Source organism: Polyergus mexicanus, unplaced genomic scaffold, assembly GCF_030449975.1.
Source record: "Polyergus mexicanus isolate NDT 795.1 unplaced genomic scaffold, iyPolMexi1.0 SCAF_22, whole genome shotgun sequence".
In the NCBI taxonomy this organism is placed as follows: domain Eukaryota; kingdom Metazoa; phylum Arthropoda; class Insecta; order Hymenoptera; family Formicidae; genus Polyergus; species Polyergus mexicanus.
In genome coordinates this window covers 4,014,166-4,035,830 of record NW_027223342.1, presented here as the reverse complement: position 1 = coordinate 4,035,830, position 21,665 = coordinate 4,014,166, and the positions used below count along the sequence as shown (strand labels likewise).

The 21,665-nt window shown below is 45.2% G+C and overlaps 2 protein-coding genes across 2 annotated transcripts; both read left to right on the top strand.

Annotated features, from left to right (window-relative positions):
• The first annotated feature begins 5,250 nt into the window (after positions 1 to 5,250).
• On the top strand, positions 5,251 to 6,442 carry LOC138942474 (uncharacterized). Its single transcript, XM_070312712.1, has 2 exons — positions 5,251 to 5,257; positions 5,340 to 6,442. Exons 1-2 carry the CDS (start codon positions 5,251 to 5,253, stop codon positions 6,440 to 6,442), a joined length of 1,110 nt encoding a protein of 369 aa, XP_070168813.1.
• A 432-nt stretch (positions 6,443 to 6,874) lies between these two features.
• On the top strand, positions 6,875 to 7,918 carry LOC138942473 (uncharacterized). The gene has a single exon (XM_070312711.1). It carries the CDS (start codon positions 6,875 to 6,877, stop codon positions 7,916 to 7,918), a length of 1,044 nt encoding a protein of 347 aa, XP_070168812.1.
• The last annotated feature ends 13,747 nt before the right edge of the window (positions 7,919 to 21,665 follow it).

The following is a 21,665-nucleotide window of genomic DNA, read 5'->3' as shown; positions in this document are numbered from 1 at the left end:
TCTAATTACTCTTTCTCTACACTCTTTATTCGAACAATCTTTCTATCGCAATGACTTTTGCAAATTCCGCACACGTGCTTATCATCTTCTATCTCCTTCTCTATCTATCTCTCTTGATAAATGTTACCAACTTAAGCCTACTATCACTAATGTAGCGCGGCCGATTCAAATGAAGAAAGTACTTTTCTTTACATATATATATATATATATATATATATATATATATAATATGTTATAGTTCTTCGGAAAGCAAAACACCCGTGGATTCGTCTAAAATATAGAGTTTTTATTAAATTATAAAATTGTTAAGGCTATTTACGCATGTGTTATACTAACCTAAAATATAGAGAATCGACAATTAAATGTTCGTGCTTCCCTAAATTCTCTCGTCGCACAGTTTTGTGGTGGTGGAAGATTTCGCTTATTTAATATTTGACGATTGTTTTAATGCAAATTGTAATGTTTATAACTCAGATAACTCTAATCGAATCGCGCAAACTACTACTCGTTCCGCTTTTTCTCGGCCTCTCTCTATCTGCTCCTTCTCTGCTTCTCTCTCCCATTAAGTGGTGCCATCCAGTGGGACCCTTTTCTCATGTGTCCAGCACTTATCGACACTTAGACAGAGCTTTCATCTCCCCCCCTTAGGATGCTTAATTTTCATCTGGAGGTTCAAATTAAGTATCAATTACTGGAAATCCATAGACATCGGAATGAGCTTTGTGACGTGATATAATCCAATTGACCTTTTTCCATGGCCAATATTTATCTTATAAATTGAATTTGATATCTTTTCTTTTATCTCGAAGGGACCAATCCTGATTTCATCCATTTTTTTTCTATTCAGTTTATTTCCATTGACTATATAAACCATGTCTCCTTTTTCAAAATCATATTGCATTCTGTTTTTATCAAATAGAGATTTATTGTAGTTAAGTGATTTTTTTGTTCTGAGCAAAGCTATTTCTCTATCTTGTTTCAGGTTTTTTATGTTTTTATTTTTCTCTTTTAATTCCGGTGGTAGCAAGTCAGTAGATTCTCCATCTAGCAGGTATTTTGGTGAAAATCCTGTGACTGAATGGTCTGTTTCATTATATTTCTTTGTACATTCTTCTGCTAATCTGGACCATGCTGATTTCTTCTCTGTTTCATTCACTTTACAACGTATTTTATTGATCAATGTTTGGTTTAATCTTTCATTTAATCCATTTGTAAAAGGTGCATCCACTGCTGTAAAGATCAATTGTATATTTCGTTCTCTGAGGTAATGCTTAAAATCATTGGAATTTAAACCTGGGTATTGATCCGAAAGCAGTATCTCAATCGTATTATTTTTAGAGACCTTCTCTATTAGTTTGATGAAATCTTGGGCGTTTTGGCTTTTTGAGCATAAGATGTATGCAAATCTCGTGAAATGGTCAACTAACAGGTGTAAATATCTCTTAGTTGATCTTTGTCCACCAAACCCACCAATTGTATCCAAAGACATTATTTGAAATGGTTTTTCAGCTGGACCTAATTGTGACATTCGACCATATTTTCTATTTAATCTTGTTTTGTTTTTTATGCAAATTTCACAGTTTTTACATATTAGTCTAATATTTTTCGATATGTTTGGTGCTGTGTAAAAAGGTTTTATCTTGGTTTCCATCTGATTTATCCCTATGTGACAGTAATTTTCATGAGTTTGTTTTATTAATGTTTTACTATATTCTTCACTTAAAATTATTTTTTTCTTCTTTTTTTTGTTCTCTTTGTAATAAACGCCATGTTCCATAGTTAAATTCTTCTCGCTTTCTTTTATTTGTTTATTGTGTTTTTGATCCGTTTTTATATCTTGTAGACTAATATTATTTGCTGTTTTTAGGTTTTCTTCATTGTTTTCGTAGGTTTCAAAAACTGGATTCCTACTGAGACAGTCCGCTTCTGCATTTGTCTTTCCTGGGTTGTATTTTATTACAAAGTTGTATTGTGATAAATAATGAGTCATATCTCCCAGTTCATCATCAGTTCTATTTTTAACATTTAAGTTTTCTAGTGGTTTGTGATCTGTGTATACAGTAAAGAAATTTCCGATTAACCAATGTTGCCAGAACTTCAGACTTTCTTTAATAGCTAAGCATTCTAAAAATATAGCTTTTTTCTTTTTTTGTGATTCGTTTAGTTTTTTTGAAAAGTAAGCTACTGGTTTCTGTTCTCCGTTTAATTGGATTTGTTTTAAAACCGCTCCCAAACCATCTATGCTGGCGTCTGTGTAGATTAAAATTGGTAATTGGATCGAAAATTGCAAGAACTGGTTTTGAACATAAATACTCTTTAATTTTTTGAAATGCACTCTGGCATTCTTCTGACCAATAAAATTTTGTATTTTTCCGGAGTAGATTGTGTAGAGGATCAAGTATTGTTGTAACATTTGGAATATATTTACTATGAAAATTAATTTTACCTAGAAATTGTCTTATTTGTTTTCTACTTTGTGGAGTTGGAAAATCCTTAATTGATCGTAAGTTATCTTTCAACGGTGTAATCGTATTATCTTTTATTAAGTGTCCTAAGTATTTTACTGAGTTTGATGCAAACCTACACTTTGTGAATTTCAGTCTGAGCCCTTCTTCTTGAATCGCATCTAATAATTTTTTTATATGTTTTATATGTTCAGCGAATGTTCTTGAAAAAATTAGTACATCATCAATGTAGTTTACAGCAAATTTTGCTAAGTTATGTTTCTTTATGATGTTCCTTAAAATTCGTTGGAAGATTGCTGGAGATGTTTTTAGTCCAAAAGGTAGACATGTCCACTGGTAATGGCCCTCTTGTGTCACAAATCCTGTTTTGGGTCTATCTCGTACTCTTAATGGAATGGACCAAAAAGCTGAATTTACATCCAGTGTCGTAAAATATTTACAATCTATAGTTTCAATCATTAAGTCTTCTATTAGAGGGAAAGGCTGTGATTGAGGAACTACTATTTTATTCAATTCTCTGAAATCTATGCATAGCCGACTTCTTTTCCCTTCATCTCTTTTATATGCTAAGGTTACTGGCGCTGCGAAAGGGCTGTATGATTCCTCAATCAATTGATGTTTTAATAATTCTGAGATCTGTTTTTCTATTTCAATTTTGTCTGGTATTGAACATCTGTAGGGTCTTTTATAACAATATTTGTCTGTTTGTAAGTCAATGAATGCTTCATAATTTTTCACTTTTCCAACATCGAATTTATCTTTTGTAAAAATTTGTTTATATTCTTTTAATATGGTGTTTATTTGTTCTTTCTGATCTGAGTTTAATTGTTCAGTATCAATTGTAAATTTATCAGTCTCTATTCCTTCATTGAAGTTTACTTCATATTCTTCTTCATTTGTATTTGTATGTATGTTTTTCTTAATTTTTAAATTTGTATCATGAGTTAATTTAAACTTTTTTATTGTGTCTAACCCCAATATAAGGTCGTGTTCAAAATTTTCATTTTCTAGTATAAATGCATATATATCCTTTTCTTCATCCAATATTTTAGCTTTAAGCGTTACTATTCCATTAGTTTTTCCCTTACCATTAATCGATTTTAATGTGCTATTATGTATGTTTTTCCTTTTGTTTTTTATTTTTATTATTCTAGAGTTTACGACTGTAACGTTTGAACCGGGGTCATATACTCCTTTGGTTTCTAATGTATTATTTAGTAGCACATTTACCATGATTAATGGTGGGACTTCAAGTTTTTTTGGTCCTCTGTGTTTAGTTCCACTTCCAATATTGAGTTTGTAGATAAAGTTTTATTTTCAGATCTTTTTTTCTCTTCTTTGTACCAGCACTGCTCTTCTGGGTGGTAACGATTATTTTTGCCTTTTTCCTCACAGATTCTACATGGTTTTTTGTCATACTTTTTTGTGTCTGATTTTGTATTTCCTTTTATATATTTATTTTCATAAATCGTTTTTTTATTTGTTATCTTTTCATATCTTCTGATTTCATTGAATAAATCTTCTGAATTTTTTAATTTTTGTCTATCAATTTTTTCTCTTACAAATGGTGGCAGTCCTGCTGCAATCAAGTTTATTAGAGTTAACTTATCTATGTTTTTGTTTGTTTCTAGAAGTAAACGTTCTTTTTTTAATGCATAATCTAAAGGTGAGCCACTTAAAAATCTATAATTCAATGCATGAATTATTGGAGACCACCCTTTGTCTGCAAAGGTTTCTAGGAAAATTTCTTTCCAAGTGTCCCACACTGAGTCTAATGTATGTTTAATCAACATAGAGCTGTACCAGTCTTTGCATGTATCTTCCAAAAATAATCTTAAAATTTCAATCTTTTCAATATCTTTTGTAATATTCAATCTGTCACACTCACTTTCATATGTTGATATCCATTGATTTACGTTTACATTCTTGCCATTAAATTTTTCGATTACAAACTTTTCCGAAACCTTGCTTAAGTTTGGATTGCTTTTCAGCTTTTGTTGACTTTCTTCTTTCTCCACTAGTTTTTCTAGAATTTTTATTAAATTTTCATCTAATTTCTGTGATGTACTTTGTTGTTGTTGTTTAAGGTCAGGGATCTCTTCCAAAATATAATCTTTTATAACCATATTTCCACCAGTATCTTTATAAATGCCTAGCACATTTTTATCTAAGTTAAACCATACTTTTCGTGTTTGTCCGCGCTTTACAAGTGTCTTCTTTACTTTTTTGAAATCTGGTAGACTTGCGAGATGCTGATGATATCTCATCGACTGCAAACAATCTGGTATACTAAAGCTTACGTTTTCTTCATTAGTGATTGATTTAATTGCAATCACGTTATTTTTCGGATCTTCCGTGTTCTCTTTATCGCATCTTCTGCCCATTAAATTACCTTCGTTCGACGGTAATTATGACGAATGGGAACAATTTGGCGATCGCTTTACGACGCTAATTCGTGAAAATTCGGATCTAAATGATTTCGCTCGCATGCATTTTTTAACATCCTGTCTAAAGGGTCGTACGTTAGAATGTATAGCGAATATTTCTGTAACCACCGCTAATTTTAAAATCGCATGGAAGGCTTTGACCTCGCGGTACGAAAGCAAACGACAGTCGATAAACACACATCTTTCGACGTTGCTTAATTTATCACCGATAACACGCGAGTCGACTTCCGAGTTGCACACATTATGTGACAAAGTTAATATCGCGGAAGCGTCGTTAAAAAATCTGAATCGAAAGCCGGAGGAATCGCGCAAAAATTAGATCCGGTAACGCGAAAAGCATGGAAAGTGAAAACAAGCGATACCGACGCTCCGCCGGCGTACGAAGATTTTCTTCGTTTTCTACAATCTCGTGCTCATGTGCTCGAAGAATATGCGACAACCGCAAGTCCCAAGAACATTACCAAACCCGTTGCAGCCTCGCGCGTTCACGCAGCCATCGCCTCCGCTAACGCACAATCGCAGTGCTCCTTGTGTCCAGCCCGACACTTTATAAATGCATGTCCTGCGTTCGTGAGCAAGACTGCGAGTCAACGTCGCGATATAGTCAAGCAACAAAAACGTTGTTGCAATTGTTTGAGCGCGAGACATTCCGCACAGGAATGTAAGAGTAAATATTCATGTCGGGTTTGCCACGAAAAACATCATTCGATGCTACACATTGACTCGGATTCTGGCTCAAATTCCTCGAGAACTATCATATCGGATTGCTCGTCGCCTCAACCGTCCGGTTCGACACCGGAAATAAATTCTCTGATCGCTTCAACGAGAAAACGATCACCCGTCTTATTAGCGACGATCTGGGTAACGGTGCGCTGTCCATCCAGTCGCACCGCTGTCGTTCGAGCTCTCCTCGATCAGGACTCGGAAATGACATTCATTTCGGAAAGTTTAGCGCAACTTTTGCGCGTGAAACGCATTCGGATGCCTATCTCAGTTTCCGCCGTCGGCGGGATTCACGCAGGGACATTTCAACACGCGACTCACATACTCATTTCTCCTCGCAATTCTCTCGTTCCGTCGTTTTCGACCACCGCGCTAATTATGAAATCGTTAACGTCTTATACTCCGAAACAGAACGTGGACATTTCGTCGCTCTCTTATCTTTCTGATTTGCCGCGAGCAGACGCGGATCCGACGAGTCTTGATCCTATCAATATCATTATCGGAGCGGACCTCTACAACGATATAATTCTCGACGGTGTTCGCAAAGGAGGCGTCGGACAACCCATCGCTCAGAATTCCGTCCTCGGATGGATAATTTCGGGACCTATCACGTCATCAACGACGAATAATTCCTCGTCGCCGACAATTCTCTCCGGAAACTGCGCTCTTAGTCGCGTTTCGACTCATCATATTGTCGGTTCTCCTTCTCTCGAAGAGGAACTCGCCACTTCTGGGAGGTCGAAGAACTCCCATGACAAACTCATCTCACGCCGCAAGAACAGTAGTGTGAAGAGCATTTTAGCTTAACGCATTCTCGCGAATCCGACGGACGTTATGTCGTGCGGCTACCGTTCAAAAGGGATCCTTCAATTGTAATCAGAAATTCAAAGCATCGCGCGGAAAAATTACTCATATCATCACTTCGCCGATTTCGCGATAAACCGGAAGTCGCGAAAGAATATGGCGAATTCATGTTCGATTATCAACGACTTGGGCATATGCAGCCCGCGCCGACAGCTCAAAGTCAAATCGAACGATCTGTCTATCTCCCGCATCACGGGGTGATCCGGGAAAGCAGCTCAACCACGCGTCTTCGCGTAGTTTTCAACGCATCGAGCGTTACTTCTAATGGCACATCGTTAAATGATCATTTAAACGCCGGGCCGAAATTACAAACTTATGTCTGTCATCCTACAATGGTGTAGATACAAATACGTTTATTCATCCGATATCGCGAAAATGTACCGCCAAATTCTAGTCGATCCTTGCGATAGAAATTATCAGTGGATACTATGGAAAGCAACGCCTTCGGAACCGTTAATCGATTACCAATTATTAACAGTCACGTACGGAATGTCATGTGCTCCGTTTCTCGCCCTTCGGGTATTAAAACAACTCGTCATCGACGAAGGTCAGCACTTTCCGCTCGCAGTGCCTATCATGAGCGATAATATTTATGTCGACGACTTACTTTTCGGAGCTGACGATACGACTCGAATTCGGCAAGCGCGCGATCAATTAAATTCTATGTTAAAGCGCGGCGGATTCGTATTATGGAAATGGGCGAGCAACTCCCCCTCTCTTCTCGTGGACATCGAAATCGCAGATCACGGTCTAGCCACGAACAAACCTCTGGCTGAAGACGAACAAATCAAAATCCTCGGAATCGGGTGGAATCCGGCAAACGATATTTTTGAGTTTCGCGCTTCGCTAGCTGATAACGCTCCGGAAACAAAGCGTACGATCTTATCCGCGATCGCAAAACTCTACGATCCGCTTGGGTGGGTCACTCCGGTCACGACTACTGCTAAAATATTTATGCAGCAACTCTGGCGACTTAAAAGCGGTTGGGATGACACAATTTCCGAGCTACACATCGTCAAGTGGAGAGAAATCTATTCTCGGCTCTCATATCTCAATAATTTGCAAATAATACGCTGGATCGGTCGCGGATCGGATACCAGTCACGCCGAAATCCACGAATTTGCGGACGCATCTACACATGCATATGCCGCATGTGTCTTTATCAAAATTATTTCGTCATCAGGTCAAATCACGACAACTTTGCTCGTCGGTAAATCAAAGGTCGCACCATTAAAATCTCTGAGCATACCACGACTCGAATTATCCGCAGCATTATTACTCGCACGACTAGTCGAGTTTGTTCGCGGATCGAACGGTTACAAAGATCTTCCGTGCCATTGCTGGACAGATTCCACGATCGTGCTCGCGTGGGTGTCAACCTCCTTCGCGATGGAAGACTTTTGTCGCCAATCGCGTTAATGACATTCAGACTCGTTTTCCAGATGTCGAATGACGGCATGTGCCAACGGAGGACAACCCCGCGGATTGCGCTTCGCGCGGAATATTTGGCGATGAAATTATCAATCGCGAGCTATAGTGGCATGGACCTCCATGGCTGCTCTTCGATTCCGATAAATGGCCGCGTAACAATGAGCGTCTTCCTGAGAAAGCGTCTCTCGAAGAAAAGGTTAATTCGCTACAATGTTCTCAACCGCTCTTTAAATGGGACCTCGCTTCTAAATATTCATCGTGGCCAAAGTTAATTCGCGTCACCGCGTATATCAATAAATTCGTAAATAACTGTCGTAGTAATCGCTCGTGTCGTGACACAAGCTCATTGTCGTTATCGCCTTTGTCCTCTCATTCTCCGGCATTACAAAATATTGCGCTTTCTGCATCCGACTGCCACAGTGCCAGACTTTTCTGTATTAAGAAAATTCAAGCCGACGTATTTCCGACGGAAATACACGCATTGTCAAACAATCAGAGTCTCTCGTCGAGAAGCTCACTTCTCTCGCTTCGACCGTTCCTTGACCAGGACGGAGTTGTGCGCGTAGGAGGACGGCTTAATAAAGCTCCTATGCCAGTGTCCGTTCGAAATCCGATCCTTCTTGCGTCACACCCGTTAGTCACACTTATTGTGAATCAAACTCATTTACGAGCGTTACATGACGGACCGCAACTAACCTTCAACGTTCTGCGCCGCGATTTCTGGATCATTCGCGCTCGCAATAACGTAAAATCTGTCATTCATAAATGTGTTGTATGTACTCGCGAACGAGCCGCGACTCCCACACAAATCATGGGAGATCTTCCCGAATCCCGCGTGACAGCGACCGTACGTTGCTTTTTGCATTGCGGCCTTTGCAATTCGCGCCTCCGTAGGGCGAGGTATCACTTCGCGCAAGACATATATTGCGTTATTCATCTGCCTTGCGATAAAGGCAATACATTTGGAGTTAGTAAACGACTACTCCACTCAAGCGTTCTTAAACGCTTACTCTCGATTCTGCGCTCGCCGCGGTCTCTCGCAGTCCATGTATTCGGACCACGGGACTACATTCGTCGGGGCGGACCGAGAGTTGACCTTAGCGTACCGGCCATCATTACACAATCTTTCTGAACTTGACTGCCTCCGATAACGTGTCGAGGAATTTTATTCCCCCGTCTGCTCCGCACTTCGGCGGATTGTGGGAGGCGGGTGTACGGACCGTCAAAACTCATTTGCACCGCGTGTTAGGGAATCACATGCTCACATTCGAGGAATTCTCGACTTTACTATGCAGAATCGAAGCATGTCTTAATTCAAGACCGATAGCGCCCCTCTCCGATACGCTTGAGGACTACGAGTGTCTCATCCCCGGTCACTTTTTGATCGGAACCGCGCTTACTGTAAACCCAGAGCTATCATTGCTCGATCTTAACGAGAATCGTTTGTCGAGATGGCAACTCGTCCAACACGTTACTGAGCGGTTTTGGAAATTATGGAGTAACGACTATGTCAATACGTTACAACAACGAGCAAAATGGCGAAAGGTAGAACCGCCGATTGATACCGGGTAACTGCTCCTCCTGCGTAATTCTATGTTATCTCCCTGCAAATGGGAGTTGGGCCGAGTGACACGCTGTCACCCAGGCTCCGACGGCTTCGTACGGGTCGTCACCGTAAAGACAGCCATCTCCGAATTCAAAAGACCGATCGTAAAATTGTGCGTTTTACCGGTCAAGAGCGAGGCGACGAGCAATTAGACACCTCTGCTGCGTTGAGTTTCATGTATTGTTCATTAGACTTAAGCAGAAAAATTGTCAAGAGGCGAGCATTATTCCGCCAAGGCGAGCGGCAGATCCGCGGTGTTAAATCATATCGCGTTCCGACCAATCACTCTTGCTTATGTCGATAAACGTGGCATGGGCGCCTTTCTTTCAATGTAAATATAGTCTCAATCATTTCGGAACTATCGTTCCAAGGCGGGCGGTATGTTCAGAATTGAAACATTAAATTCAGTCGTTAAATTTAGTCGATAAATTTAAACAGTAAATTCAACCGACAAATCTGAACGGTAAGAGCCGAAATCAAAACACGAGCGAGGGTAACCACAATCGATCAGCCGATCAGCGCGTGATCGCGTGATATTCGAATGAAAAACTGTGACAAACAGCTGGATCTCGAAGGTTCGACGTCGAAGAAACCCTGTTATTTCCAACGGCAGAGCGCGAGTTTCAATTCGGGAAAATCTCACACTTTATTATTTTCTCTGTTCGTGCCAAGACATTGTGAAAGTTTATTGTTTGGAGTCCGAGAGTCGACGCTCGTTATCCGCATCGCGAATGTCCTCTGCCACGCGCTAAATTCCATCCGGCGTTCGCGGTCAAGATTTCCGTTATCGCGAGAGGTTCTAGCAAGAAGCTCTTAAATCAAGATTTCCGAACCGCTCAACAGGGCAGTAATTAACAGGACAATTTGAAGATTTCCGTCGGAATCGCGGAATACATGCCGTCATCGCTCCGATTATTCTAAATAAAACAAATAGTTAAAACAATCTGCACTCGAGTCTTTTCTGAACTCTCCTTGTCCTCCAGCGGATCTACGGATTCGCGTTACACACCGCTTCTCGCTCATCTCTGAGCGTCTCTATCAAGATTCGGGCGATTTCGTCGAGGTCGACTCCAGAACAAGGTGTCTATTAGACGTCTATATTTCTCACTGATGGGAGTTATATTACCGACTGCGCGCATACCATAATTGCGCGCACCGCGACTACTACGTCATCGCCGATTCATGAGTCCTCATTTGCACAGTGGGCATTGTTAACTAAGAGACGACACGAGAAAGTTGTTTGCAAGTACGTTTCTTTGATCGCCGCGCTTTTTTGTTTTCTCCGCTCACGATTATACATTATCTGTTCGTGATTGTAAAGAGAGTATTTCTATCGAGTTATCCGGTTGAAGCCAGTATCTATATTTGTGTTATTAGTATTTTATTAAATATAAAGGACATTGTGATTGCATCATCCACGTGTTTGGCTTTCGTACCCATTACCCCTTTTTTCTGCTCTCCTTCTATTTCTTGATACATATTTTCCGGGGTCTGACGTTATTAATTAATAAGCCAATACTCGTGTTAATATTCCTGTGACGGAATATCCTCAATACCTTACAAGTATGAAAAGAATGAAGCTGACCAACGAAGTGATAATACGGTATGTCTTGTTGCTTTATTTTTCTAATTATTAAGTATTCTAAAATTATTCTGAAAAAATATTGTATTTTTCTAGTGCTTTTTAATTATCACATTGATATTCACATAAATATCATCTTCATCAAAGCGGAGATTGTTATTCTTGTATAATCAAAAAGAATATAGAAATATATTAAAACAAAGCAAGGGAATTTTCGAGAAAAAGCCAAATTTATTATCGATGGATTCTAACGAAGAGATAAGTTTTTCAAATTTACTATATTTAATTTAACAGTTTTATATACAAAATCATGCAGATATCATGTCTTTTCTGAAACTTATCTTTCTTATATTTACAATTAGTGCTAATTCCAAAATTATGTACAATATAAAATTTATGCTAATAAGGTATTGAGTTGTTGAATAATCTTTTTTATATATTATAAATACCTTTCAACAGAAAATGCACGGTACGAATATAAATTTTCAAAAGTCCTACAGTTATTAATAATATGAATAAATCTATGCACATTAAGTAAAATGCATTCTTCTTAAATAACTAAAAATATATATGGAATATATTAACTACACATATCTAAATATTTTATGTATAAATTAGCATTGATTGTAATTCTAGCACACTAGAATATGGATCAAATGTAAACATTTATCAAATAATATTCTTAAAAATAATTAGATGACATAATAGAAAAATTATAAATATAAATTGTAAAATATTTGATTGCTTCTCAACATTTAGCTTTATCTAGAGATCGTATCTAATCTAAAACATTTTTCTTAAAATTAAATAAAGGAAGAGATATTATTGTATGGTTTCAAATTCATTCGTGGCGGAGTCGAGAAACCTCGACGGGGCAGCGAACTCGCAAACCCACGGTCCGGCTAGCTGGAGCGGTCGAATGATAGACCGTAGTCTAGGAGAGCGGCGAACACTCCGCTCTCGTCGAGTCAGTCGGATTTGTGTCAGGAGTTCGGAGATTGCGCGGAAACCGAGAATGCTCGGCGGAGGCTGCGAACACGTCAACCTCACGTTCCGTCGTTACTACGAATTTCAGGATCGGTTCTGGTATCTCGGAGCGTACTGCTCGAGCGGATTCAGGAATCGTTCTGGTCCCGAGATGCCGAAACGCTGTCTTCTTATACCCGAGCGTCTATCGGTAATTGCGTCGTTCGCCTCCGGGTGGGGATAACGACGCGTTGTTTCCGGCGGATAATTACGGTAAACGCGTCGCTTCCCCTGGGCGAAACGACGCGGCGTTTCGGCGGGTGACGCTCGGGATCTTCCGGCAGCGTTCGGCTATGCTCGGTCTTCGGCGTAACGGCGGCCGTATAACGGCCGTATGGTTGTTAATCACAACCGCGGTGATTGAAGTATTAAAAAGGGCGCTGGGCGCCTCTGCCACTGCCCGGCTGGTGTTCGCCGGGCGGCAGACTTCCGGCTGGCTACGTGCCGGGTAACGATGGGGGGTGCATCGTTACATCACCCCCCCGCCTACTGTGCCTGAATTTTGAGGCACTCGCTTACTCGGACTCGTCTAGTTTGCGGCGGTAGCGCAATTTTCCGGCGCTGTCGAACCGCAGCGTCCATCGTCCGTGCGGTGTGCGGACCTTGTATCGCCGGGACACGTGAACCGCGAAATGCGGGATCGGCGCTAGGAGTCCCGGCTCTAATTCCACCATGATCGGCGGTGGCGGCGCGGGGCCCATCGGGACCAGGATTTCGGGCATGGGGGGGGCGGGTGGTGTTTCCCCCGTTGCTCGCTCCTCTGGCTGCTCCTGGCCCGATGGCGACCTTGGTCGCTTGGCTGGCGTCCTCATCGGTACCCCGGCGTGGCATCGGCGTCGGCAGGCGGCTAGCGGCGGCGGCGGTGTGGCCAACATGGCCAGTTTCCGCTGGTTCGTCCTGTCGGACCGCTGGATGGCGGTACCGACTTTTGGCGGCCGTTTCGGTGGTGGCGGCCGTGAGATCGGCGGTGCTTCTAGCATGCCTGTGCCATACGGCGGCTCGGGCTCTCCCAGGATCTCGTTAATAGCTTCCAGGATGTCTTTTTCGATGCTCATCTTGAAAGCTTCTGAGCCCGTGATTTTTCCTGGTTGCCTTCCTTCCTTCGGATTTTTGCTTTTTAATCCGTGGTGGGGTTGTTTTCCTCGTTTTCATCTTCGTCTTCTTCGTCATTGTATTCGTCAATATTGATGTTATTGTCGTCTGAATCCTTTGTATTGTTGTTATTGTTGTCGGTGTCCATGTTTTTGTTTTCGCCGGGAGCGGGTTTTAGGTCCTGGATATGCGTATGGCGATACTATTTCCCGCGTTGGCTCCGGAGATCGACGATTACCGGCGAAATGAACCGACGTACTTCCAGCGGGCCGATGAACTTTGGCGCGAGCTTTGCATTAAATGCGTTCGCTTCGTTTGAGAGCGGGTAGTTTCGCTTCCAAACGTAATCGCCTAGCTTTGGTCGCCATTCTCGCCGTCGTAGATTGTAGTATCGCTGCTGTCGCTGGAATCCCCTGGCCAGGTTGATGCGTACGACCTCCTCGGCGTCCTGTAGTCGTTGTCGAACGATGTCGGGTTCTGGGGCCTCCGTAGGTGTTGGGAGGGCGGGGGCGGGCGGAGCTAATTCGCGGCCGTGATTCAGATATGCCGGCGTGTATCCTGTGGCATCGTGCTTGGCGGTGTTGTACGCGAATTGTAGCGCAGCGAGATGTTCGTCCCACTCTCGGTGGTCGCGGTCTACGTACTGCGCCACCATTGTTTTTATTGTGCGGTTGGTGCGCTCTACGGGGTTACAATGCGGGCTGCGGACGGGTGCTGTACGATGCTCGATATTGAAGGCCTTGAGCCTCGCGGTTAGCGGTGCGGACTTGAATTGCGTCCCGTTATCCGATATAATGATATCGGGACGGCCGTGTCGCAGGATTATGCTTTCCGTGATTTCGCGTGTTACGGCCGGTGCCGTGGCTTTTCTTAGAGGCGAAAGTTCTATCCATTTTGAGAACCGGTCTTGCATAACTAATAGCCATACGTGCCCCGGCGCGATCGGGGAAGCGGTCCTACCAGGTCGACCGTGACGTGTTCCCAGGGGCGGTTAACGTGTGTCGCGTGCAGGTGTCCCGCCGGTTTTTGCTGGAGTGCCTTATGCGCTAGGCATTTGGTGCAGTGTCGGACGTAGTTGGCGATTTCCCGCAACATCCCGGGCCAGTATAAATTTTCGGCAATGCGGGCGATAGTTTTCGCGACCCCCCCGTACCCGGCCGTGGGGGCATCATGGTACTGCCAGAGGATTTCTCCGCGTTGCTCGCGGGGCACGCACCGCTTCCACTGTTCGTCGGCGGATGTTTCTTTGAAGTTTAAACTGTAGAGGAGGTGCCGGTAGAGCTCGTTGTTCGTGATTCGGTAATCCGGGTGCGCGGCGGGGTTGCGCCGGACGTTGTTTAGTAAACGGTTATACCAGCGGCAACGTATCGGTTGAATCGCGTTTACTTCCGCTTTTCGTGAGAGCGCGTATGCTACTCGGTTTAGCGCTCCTCGTCGGTATTTGATTTCGTAATCAAATTGCTGGAGCTCGAATAGCCAGCGAGCGAGTCGTCCCGTCGGAGTTTCGAGCTTTTGCAACCACCGTAAAGACTGATGGTCTGTGATGACGGTGAAGGCGTATCCTTCCAGGTAATTTTCCGTATGCCCCAGATGACCGCCAGACATTCGAGCTCCGTGGCGCTATAATTTTTATCGGCGCCCGATAACGTGCGGCTCGCGTAGGCGATGACGCGTTCGCCGTCCTCGTGATATTGCGTGAGGACGGCTCCGAGCCCGCTGGTACTCGCGTCCGTTTGTAAGAAGAACCGGCGGCTAAATTCCGGGCATGCGAGTACGGGCGCAGTGGTTAACGCGTGTTTCAGTTGTTGAAACGCGGCGGCTTCTTCCGCTCCCCATGCCCAGCGAGCGTTCTTCTTAGTTAACTGCGTGAGGGGTGCGGCTAGCGTCGAGAAATTCTGGATGAATCGTCGGTACCACGACGCCATCCCGAGGAACTGTCGGATTTGTTTCACCGAGCGCGGTTCGGCCCAATTCGCGACCGCGCTGACCTTGTCGGGGTCAGTGTGGATGCCGGTACGGTCAACAACATGCCCCAGGTACTTCAGGTTGTCGAAGCAAAATCGACATTTGTCGGGGTTTAACCGGAGGTGGGCTTGACGGAGGCGACGGAATACTTCGGCGAGCAAGTCTAAATGTTCGTTGAACGTGCGGCTAATTATTATAATGTCGTCCAAATATACGAAAACGTTCGGTTCGAGTGCGGGTCCGATGACGGTATCGAGCAGGCGCTGGAACGTGGCCGGGGCGGAGTGCAACCCGAACGGCATCACCCGGAACTGCATTAAGCCTTTTCCCGGTACGGTAAAGGCTGTGATCGGTCGGCTTTCGGGGGTCAAAGGTACTTGCTAGTACCCGTTCTTTAAGTCGAGCGTCGTTAGATAACGGGCGCCGCGTAGTTTGTCCAAGGTGGCGGTGACTTGCGGCAGCGGGTAGGCATCTTTCTCGGTGACCTCGTTGACCTTCCGAAAATCAATGCAGAAGCGGTGCTTCCCGTCCTTCTTCCGGACGACCACTACGGGCGAGCTCCAGGCGCTTCGAGACGACTCGATTACTCCCGCCCTTTCCATCTCTTCGATTTCCGTGTCGATAATGGCTTACATGGCCGGGTTGCGTGGCCGGTATCGTTGTTTGATTGGTGTGGTCCGGGTTAATCGGATCTGGTGCTCGACCAGCGGAGTCGGCCCCGTGACCGTCTGGAATTTCTGGAGTTCGTGGTTCAGGAAGTTACTCAGGCGGTTCTCCTCTTCTTTTGTCCTCTTAGCCAGGCCGCTGGTTTCCCCGCATGTCGGCTGGCGGTGTCGGGCTCGCCGTTGCCGGGGCGGGGTGATCGCGAGCCCCAAGCGGCCCCATAGATCGATCCCGATTAACGCTGCCTCGCGGAGTGTCGGCAGGATCCAAAAGTCGTGGATGTACGTCCGTCCCTGCAGGTATACCGGTAGTCGGACCTTCCCGAGGGTCCGGGCGGCGGTACCGTCGGCCATTTGTATTTGGCCGTCTTCTTCGCGGGATGTGATGCCGAGTTCCTTCATTGCCTTGACGGTTTCGGCATTGATGAAGGAAACTTCCGAGCCTGAGTCTAGTAGGGCTTCCACGGGATGCCCGTGCACGGTTGCCGTAATGTGTGGCCGCGGTGTATATCTTACTTCGTTCTGTGCGTCCGGGATGCGGCCATGGTACTCCCGGCGCGTCTGGCGTTTCCCGGCGGTGGATGGCAGTTGGCGGTCAGTATGCCGTCCTTCCCGCACTGCGAGCAGAATCGCCGTGGGGTTTGCCGGCATTGAAACCGGGTGTGCCCCCGTTGTTTGCAACGCCAACAGCATTTCTCCCGGTTATATGCGGTCGCTACGGTCGGTGTTGTAGCACCGTGCGGTCTTCGGTTCGGCTGTTCCTGCTCGATCCGCTCGAACTCCGCGGCGTCATCGAACAATTCATTTAAGTCGTGCACGTCCCGGCGTTTGACGTACTTCTTGTATTCGGGCCGCATATTTGCGTAAATTCGCGACAGTCTCTGGTCGCGGGTGAACCCCCCAGCTCGGCGTATGAGGGTCATCATCTCGTCCGCATACGGCGCGAATTTTTCGTTATCCCTCTTTTTCGTTCGGCGATTTGTTGCTGGAGCTCCTCGCTATACCGTGGGGATAGATACCGCCGCCGGATGGCGTTGCAAAAATCCCCCCACGTCCTCCAGTCTTCGCGGTTATTTCGCGCCCATGCGACGGCCTCTCCGCGTAGGAGCTCGGACAGCCCTTTCATGAGTTGCTCGCCGGAGTACCCGTAGTCCGCGCGGAGGTCATCTACGCGTTCTAGGAACGCGATGGGGTCGCGACCGTCGAATGGACGTCCCCATTTCCGCAGCTGCTCTAGCATTTGCATGGTTGCGGATGGTTCGCTTTCGCGTCTTTCGTCGCGGTGTGTGCTAGGCGGCGCGATCTCTATTCGTGGGGGCGTCCGCGTGTTCCGAGCGTCTGGACCTTGGGCCCCAAATTCGTCTGGGTGTGAGTCTATATATTGGCTCATACGGCTGCGGATGACATCGAGTGTACCGGACGTCTCGATGCCATGTTGCATGGCTATATTGATTAGTTGCTCTTTCGAGAGCGTGTATAGCCAGGCCTTCATAACGCTTGGTTATCGACCACGCCGTTAGAGAATAGAAAAAAAATCGTGTGTCCCGGACGGTCCTACTGTTCGGGCGCCAATGTAACGGGGTCACTTTTCGCGAGTGCGTGGATGAGCTCGGTCGGGATCAGGGCTCGTGAAAAGGTGAGACACACGAAAAGATTTAGATATTGTCTTTATTTGCCTCCTTCGGCAATGGTCGATTTACAATAGTGAGCGTGCGGCGGATGGTGCAACGCGCTAGGTATAATGCGCGTAGATTATTCGATGCGCGATGTTCGATATATCGAACCGCTTACAATATTCGTAAAACCGTGTTTATTTTGACGGCACGCGAAACGCGCAAGAAATCGGGCGCGGTCGGTCGGCGCGTGTACGGCAAGGCCGTGTTTATTTTGACGGCGCGCGAGACGCGCAAGAAATTGGGCGCGGTCGGTCGGCGCGTATACGGCAAGGCCGTGTTTATTTTGACGGCGCGCGGAATATAATGAAAGATTAGGTGATAGGTATTTCGGCGCGATAATTATAATTCGCTAGTATTAATATGGTTTTGATCATTGTCGCGGGATTAATCGCATGTTCCCAGTGGTAGGGAAATGCGAGCGGAGATCGAGTACCCTCGACCGGGCGGAGAACTCTCCGTCCCTGCTGCCGTTCGCGGAGTTGAGGATAGCGTGGCGGAGTCGAGAAAACTCGACGGGGCAGCGAACTCGCAAACCCACGGTCCGGCTAGCTGGAGCGGTCGAATGATAGACCGTAGTCTAGGAGAGCGGCGAACATTCCGCTCTCGTCGAGTCAGTCGGATTTGTGTCAGGAGTTCGGAGATTGCGCGGAAACCGAGAATGCTCGGCGGAGGCTGCGAACACGTCAACCTCACGTTCCGTCGTTACTACGAATTTCAGGATCGGTTCTGGTATCTCGGAGCGTACTGCTCGAGCGGATTCAGGAATCGTTCTGGTCCCGAGATGCCGAAACGCTGTCTTCTTATACCCGAGCGTCTATCGGTAATTGCGTCGTTCGCCCCCGGGTGGGGATAACGACGCGGCGTTTCGGCGGGTGACGCTCGGGATCTTCCGGCAGCGTTCGGCTATGCTCGGTCTTCGGCGTAACGGCGGCCGTATAACGGCCGTATGGTTGTTTATCACAACCGCGGTGATTGAAGTATTAAAAAAGGCGCTGGGCGGCTCTGCCACTGCCCGGCTGGTGTTCGCCGGGCGGCAGACTTCCGGCTGGCTACGTGCCGGGTAACGTTGGGGGGTGCATCGTTACACTGTTTATTTAGAATACTGACATACACACATACACACACATATATATAGATAATTGAATACAGGGTGTTTCAGAACAACCTTCCATCCTTAAAATAACGTATTCCTGATACGATTCTAAGACGATTTTTCCTTTACCAAAATTTGAATTAAAGCGTAATTTTTGAGTTATAAGTAAAAATAGTTAGCTAATCACGCATCGAGTACAGAAGGCAGCCAGGAGCGGCGCAACGCGCCGCAGCTGACCGTCCGACGTGTAACTACCACGCATGAGTCGCTAACTATTTTATTTTATAACATAAAATTATGCTTTTTAAATAAAATTTTGGTAAAGAAGAAAATGTCTTAGAATTACGCCAGGAATATGTATTTAAAATAACGTCACTTTAGCGAAAGTTGTTCCGGATCATCGCTCGTCGGATACTGCGATCAGCTGATTGCTACACTCGATGTGTGGTGGAATGTGTGCGTAAAAGGAAGGCAGACACAGAGAGAGAGAGAGAGAGAGAGAAAGAGAGAGAGGGAACATGTACCGTGCAAGTTGCGACGTGCGTGTGACGCGTGGCGCGTGATAGACGCGAGATAAGACGAACGATCTTCTAAAACCTTCGCATTACGAATGCGGTAGAAAACATGAAATCTATAATGACGTACTTAAAAAAATTACTTATTTATAAAAATTATAACTATTTCTAAATAATTATTATTTTAAAATCGTCTTATCTCGCGGCAATCACGCGCCACGCGCCACATGCACGTCGCAACTTACACGGTACATCTCGCGTTTCTCGCATCGCTAGGCAACGTAACAATGTGATCGCGCAGTCTCCGCGGTCCGTCGCTAAATAATAATCGTGCAGCAGTTAACGATAATACGTAGTATGAAGATTCGCTACGCTGTGAGTGAGCAGGTGAGTGAGGGAGTGTGTGAATGAGTGTGTGAATGAGTGACCGAATGAGAGAATGTATAAGTGTTGTGTAAGAAAGAGGGCGAGAAAAAAAGTGTATGCGTACGTGCGTGCCTGTGTATAAACGTCTCTTCCTCATTTCCTTCTTCCCTTCCTCATCCTCTCTCTCTCTCTCTCTCTCTTCCTTCCTTTTACGCACACACTCCACCATACACATCGCGTGTAGCAATCAGCTGATCGCAGTATCCGACGAGCGACGATCCGGAACAACTTTCGCTAAAGTGACGTTATTTTAAATACGCATTCTTGACGTAATTTTAAGACATTTTCTTCTTTATCAAAATTTTATTTAAAGCATAATTTTATGTTATAAGGTAAAATAGTTAGCGACTCATGCGGTGGTAATCACGCATCCGACGATCAGCTGCGGCGCATTGCGCCGCTCCTGCCTGCCTTCTGTAGTCGACGCGTGATTTGCTAACTATTTTTGCTTATAACTCAAAAATTACGCTTCAATTCAAATTTTGGTAAAGGAAAAATTGTCTTAGAATCGTATCAGGAATACGTCATTTTAAGGATGGAAGGTTGTTCTGAAACACCCTGTATATATATTTGAAACTCATTATTTTTTTAAAGATATATTTTCTAACATTAATTTTTAAAAAACAATATTTGGGTTTGACCGTTATGAAAAGCTTTATTTTTCTTATCTACTAAATATATAGCTTTATAAATGTAGCTTTTTCGACACACAGTATACAAAATAAACTGCAAGCATGTATTCACATAATAAAGTGAAAACTGTATTCTTGTCATGTATCTAATATATGTGTGACGGTTCGACGAACCACCACAAGATCGAAACGACCACCCGGTATATGCGCCGACGAACTCCGACGCGCGGAGCTCGCGCGCAAGAGCGAAACGAGCCGCAAAAGCTCACCGCGACGCGGCGACCATCGCGAGCCGCTAACAGTGAGTGGGATCCGTTGAGTGGGGCTTATAAGGCCGCGCAGTAGGCTCAGACAGCGAGTCGTCGCTCAGCTGACGGAGAGTAATTCCGAAGCAAAGACACGTATAGAGCGGAGCAATCCGCCGCCAAGCATTTGTCCGCAGGAGATTGACACCGAAGGCAAATACACAGCGCTGCCTTCCACGGTCCAGACCGCCGCCTAAATCACCGGGCAACGAGCGGACAGGAGGAACCGAGAGTCCACAGGCGCCGGAGCCGCTTCCGAAGGAAAAACGCGTAGGGTGGAGCCTACTTCCGTGGAAGCTAATCCCGCTAGACTTAGAGCCGCCTCGACTAACGCGGCCCACACAGTTCTTCCTCGACGTGGGACATACGCTTGAGACGCTACACGTCACTCAGGGAAGCCTGGACAGTACCGTCTCTATTGTCGCCGCTCCCAGCTTCACCTACACGACCGGTGACACGGGAGACGCAGACGATACCGCCGAGTCGAGTACATCGCGGTGTGCAGGCAGGGCCACCTTCTGGAGTTGACCAGGCGTCGCAATCCGACAGCGACTGGGAATCTTCCACACGCGTTTCCAGCACGCAAACAGATCCGGAGATTACCGCACGATCGGCAGCGACAACCAACGACCTTAAGCCGAGTTCACGAACACCGAACACTCAGCCTAAGGCCTCGTCCACAGGAAGTCGAAAACCATCGAAGATCGCGCGGCACGAGCAGAGGGGACCGCTGCAACATACTCGCACCACACCTTCCATCACGTGGAGAAAGAAGAGACAGCGATAACCAGCTCTTGTAAGAGCTCAAACAAAACGGCCCTTCTCAGGGCCACCACATACACAAACGTAGAACATTGTAGATTGGCAATTAAATAAATCTAGTCACTCCACTTGCGCATCGTCAATTCTGAAAACCACTCCTTGCGAACAATAAAATTAGTTGCTATACGCATACGGCACTAAATATGTAAGAACAGAAATATAAGAATTGTAATAAGTTATAATCTTTTTCTACATTATCCTTTCTTTCCATCACAACCTTTCTTACACATCACAAATGTGTACACAATAATTAATTGTAAGTCAGAAATTAATTTCATATTCTTGTTAATCTCAATTGAATAATTGAATAATTTGATATTTTTTAAAAAATTT

Excerpts from the sequence above, each read along its gene's own strand:
- LOC138942473 (XM_070312711.1), top strand. The coding sequence starts at position 6,875 with ATGTACCGCCAAATTCTAGTCGATCCTTGCGATAGAAATTATCAGTGG.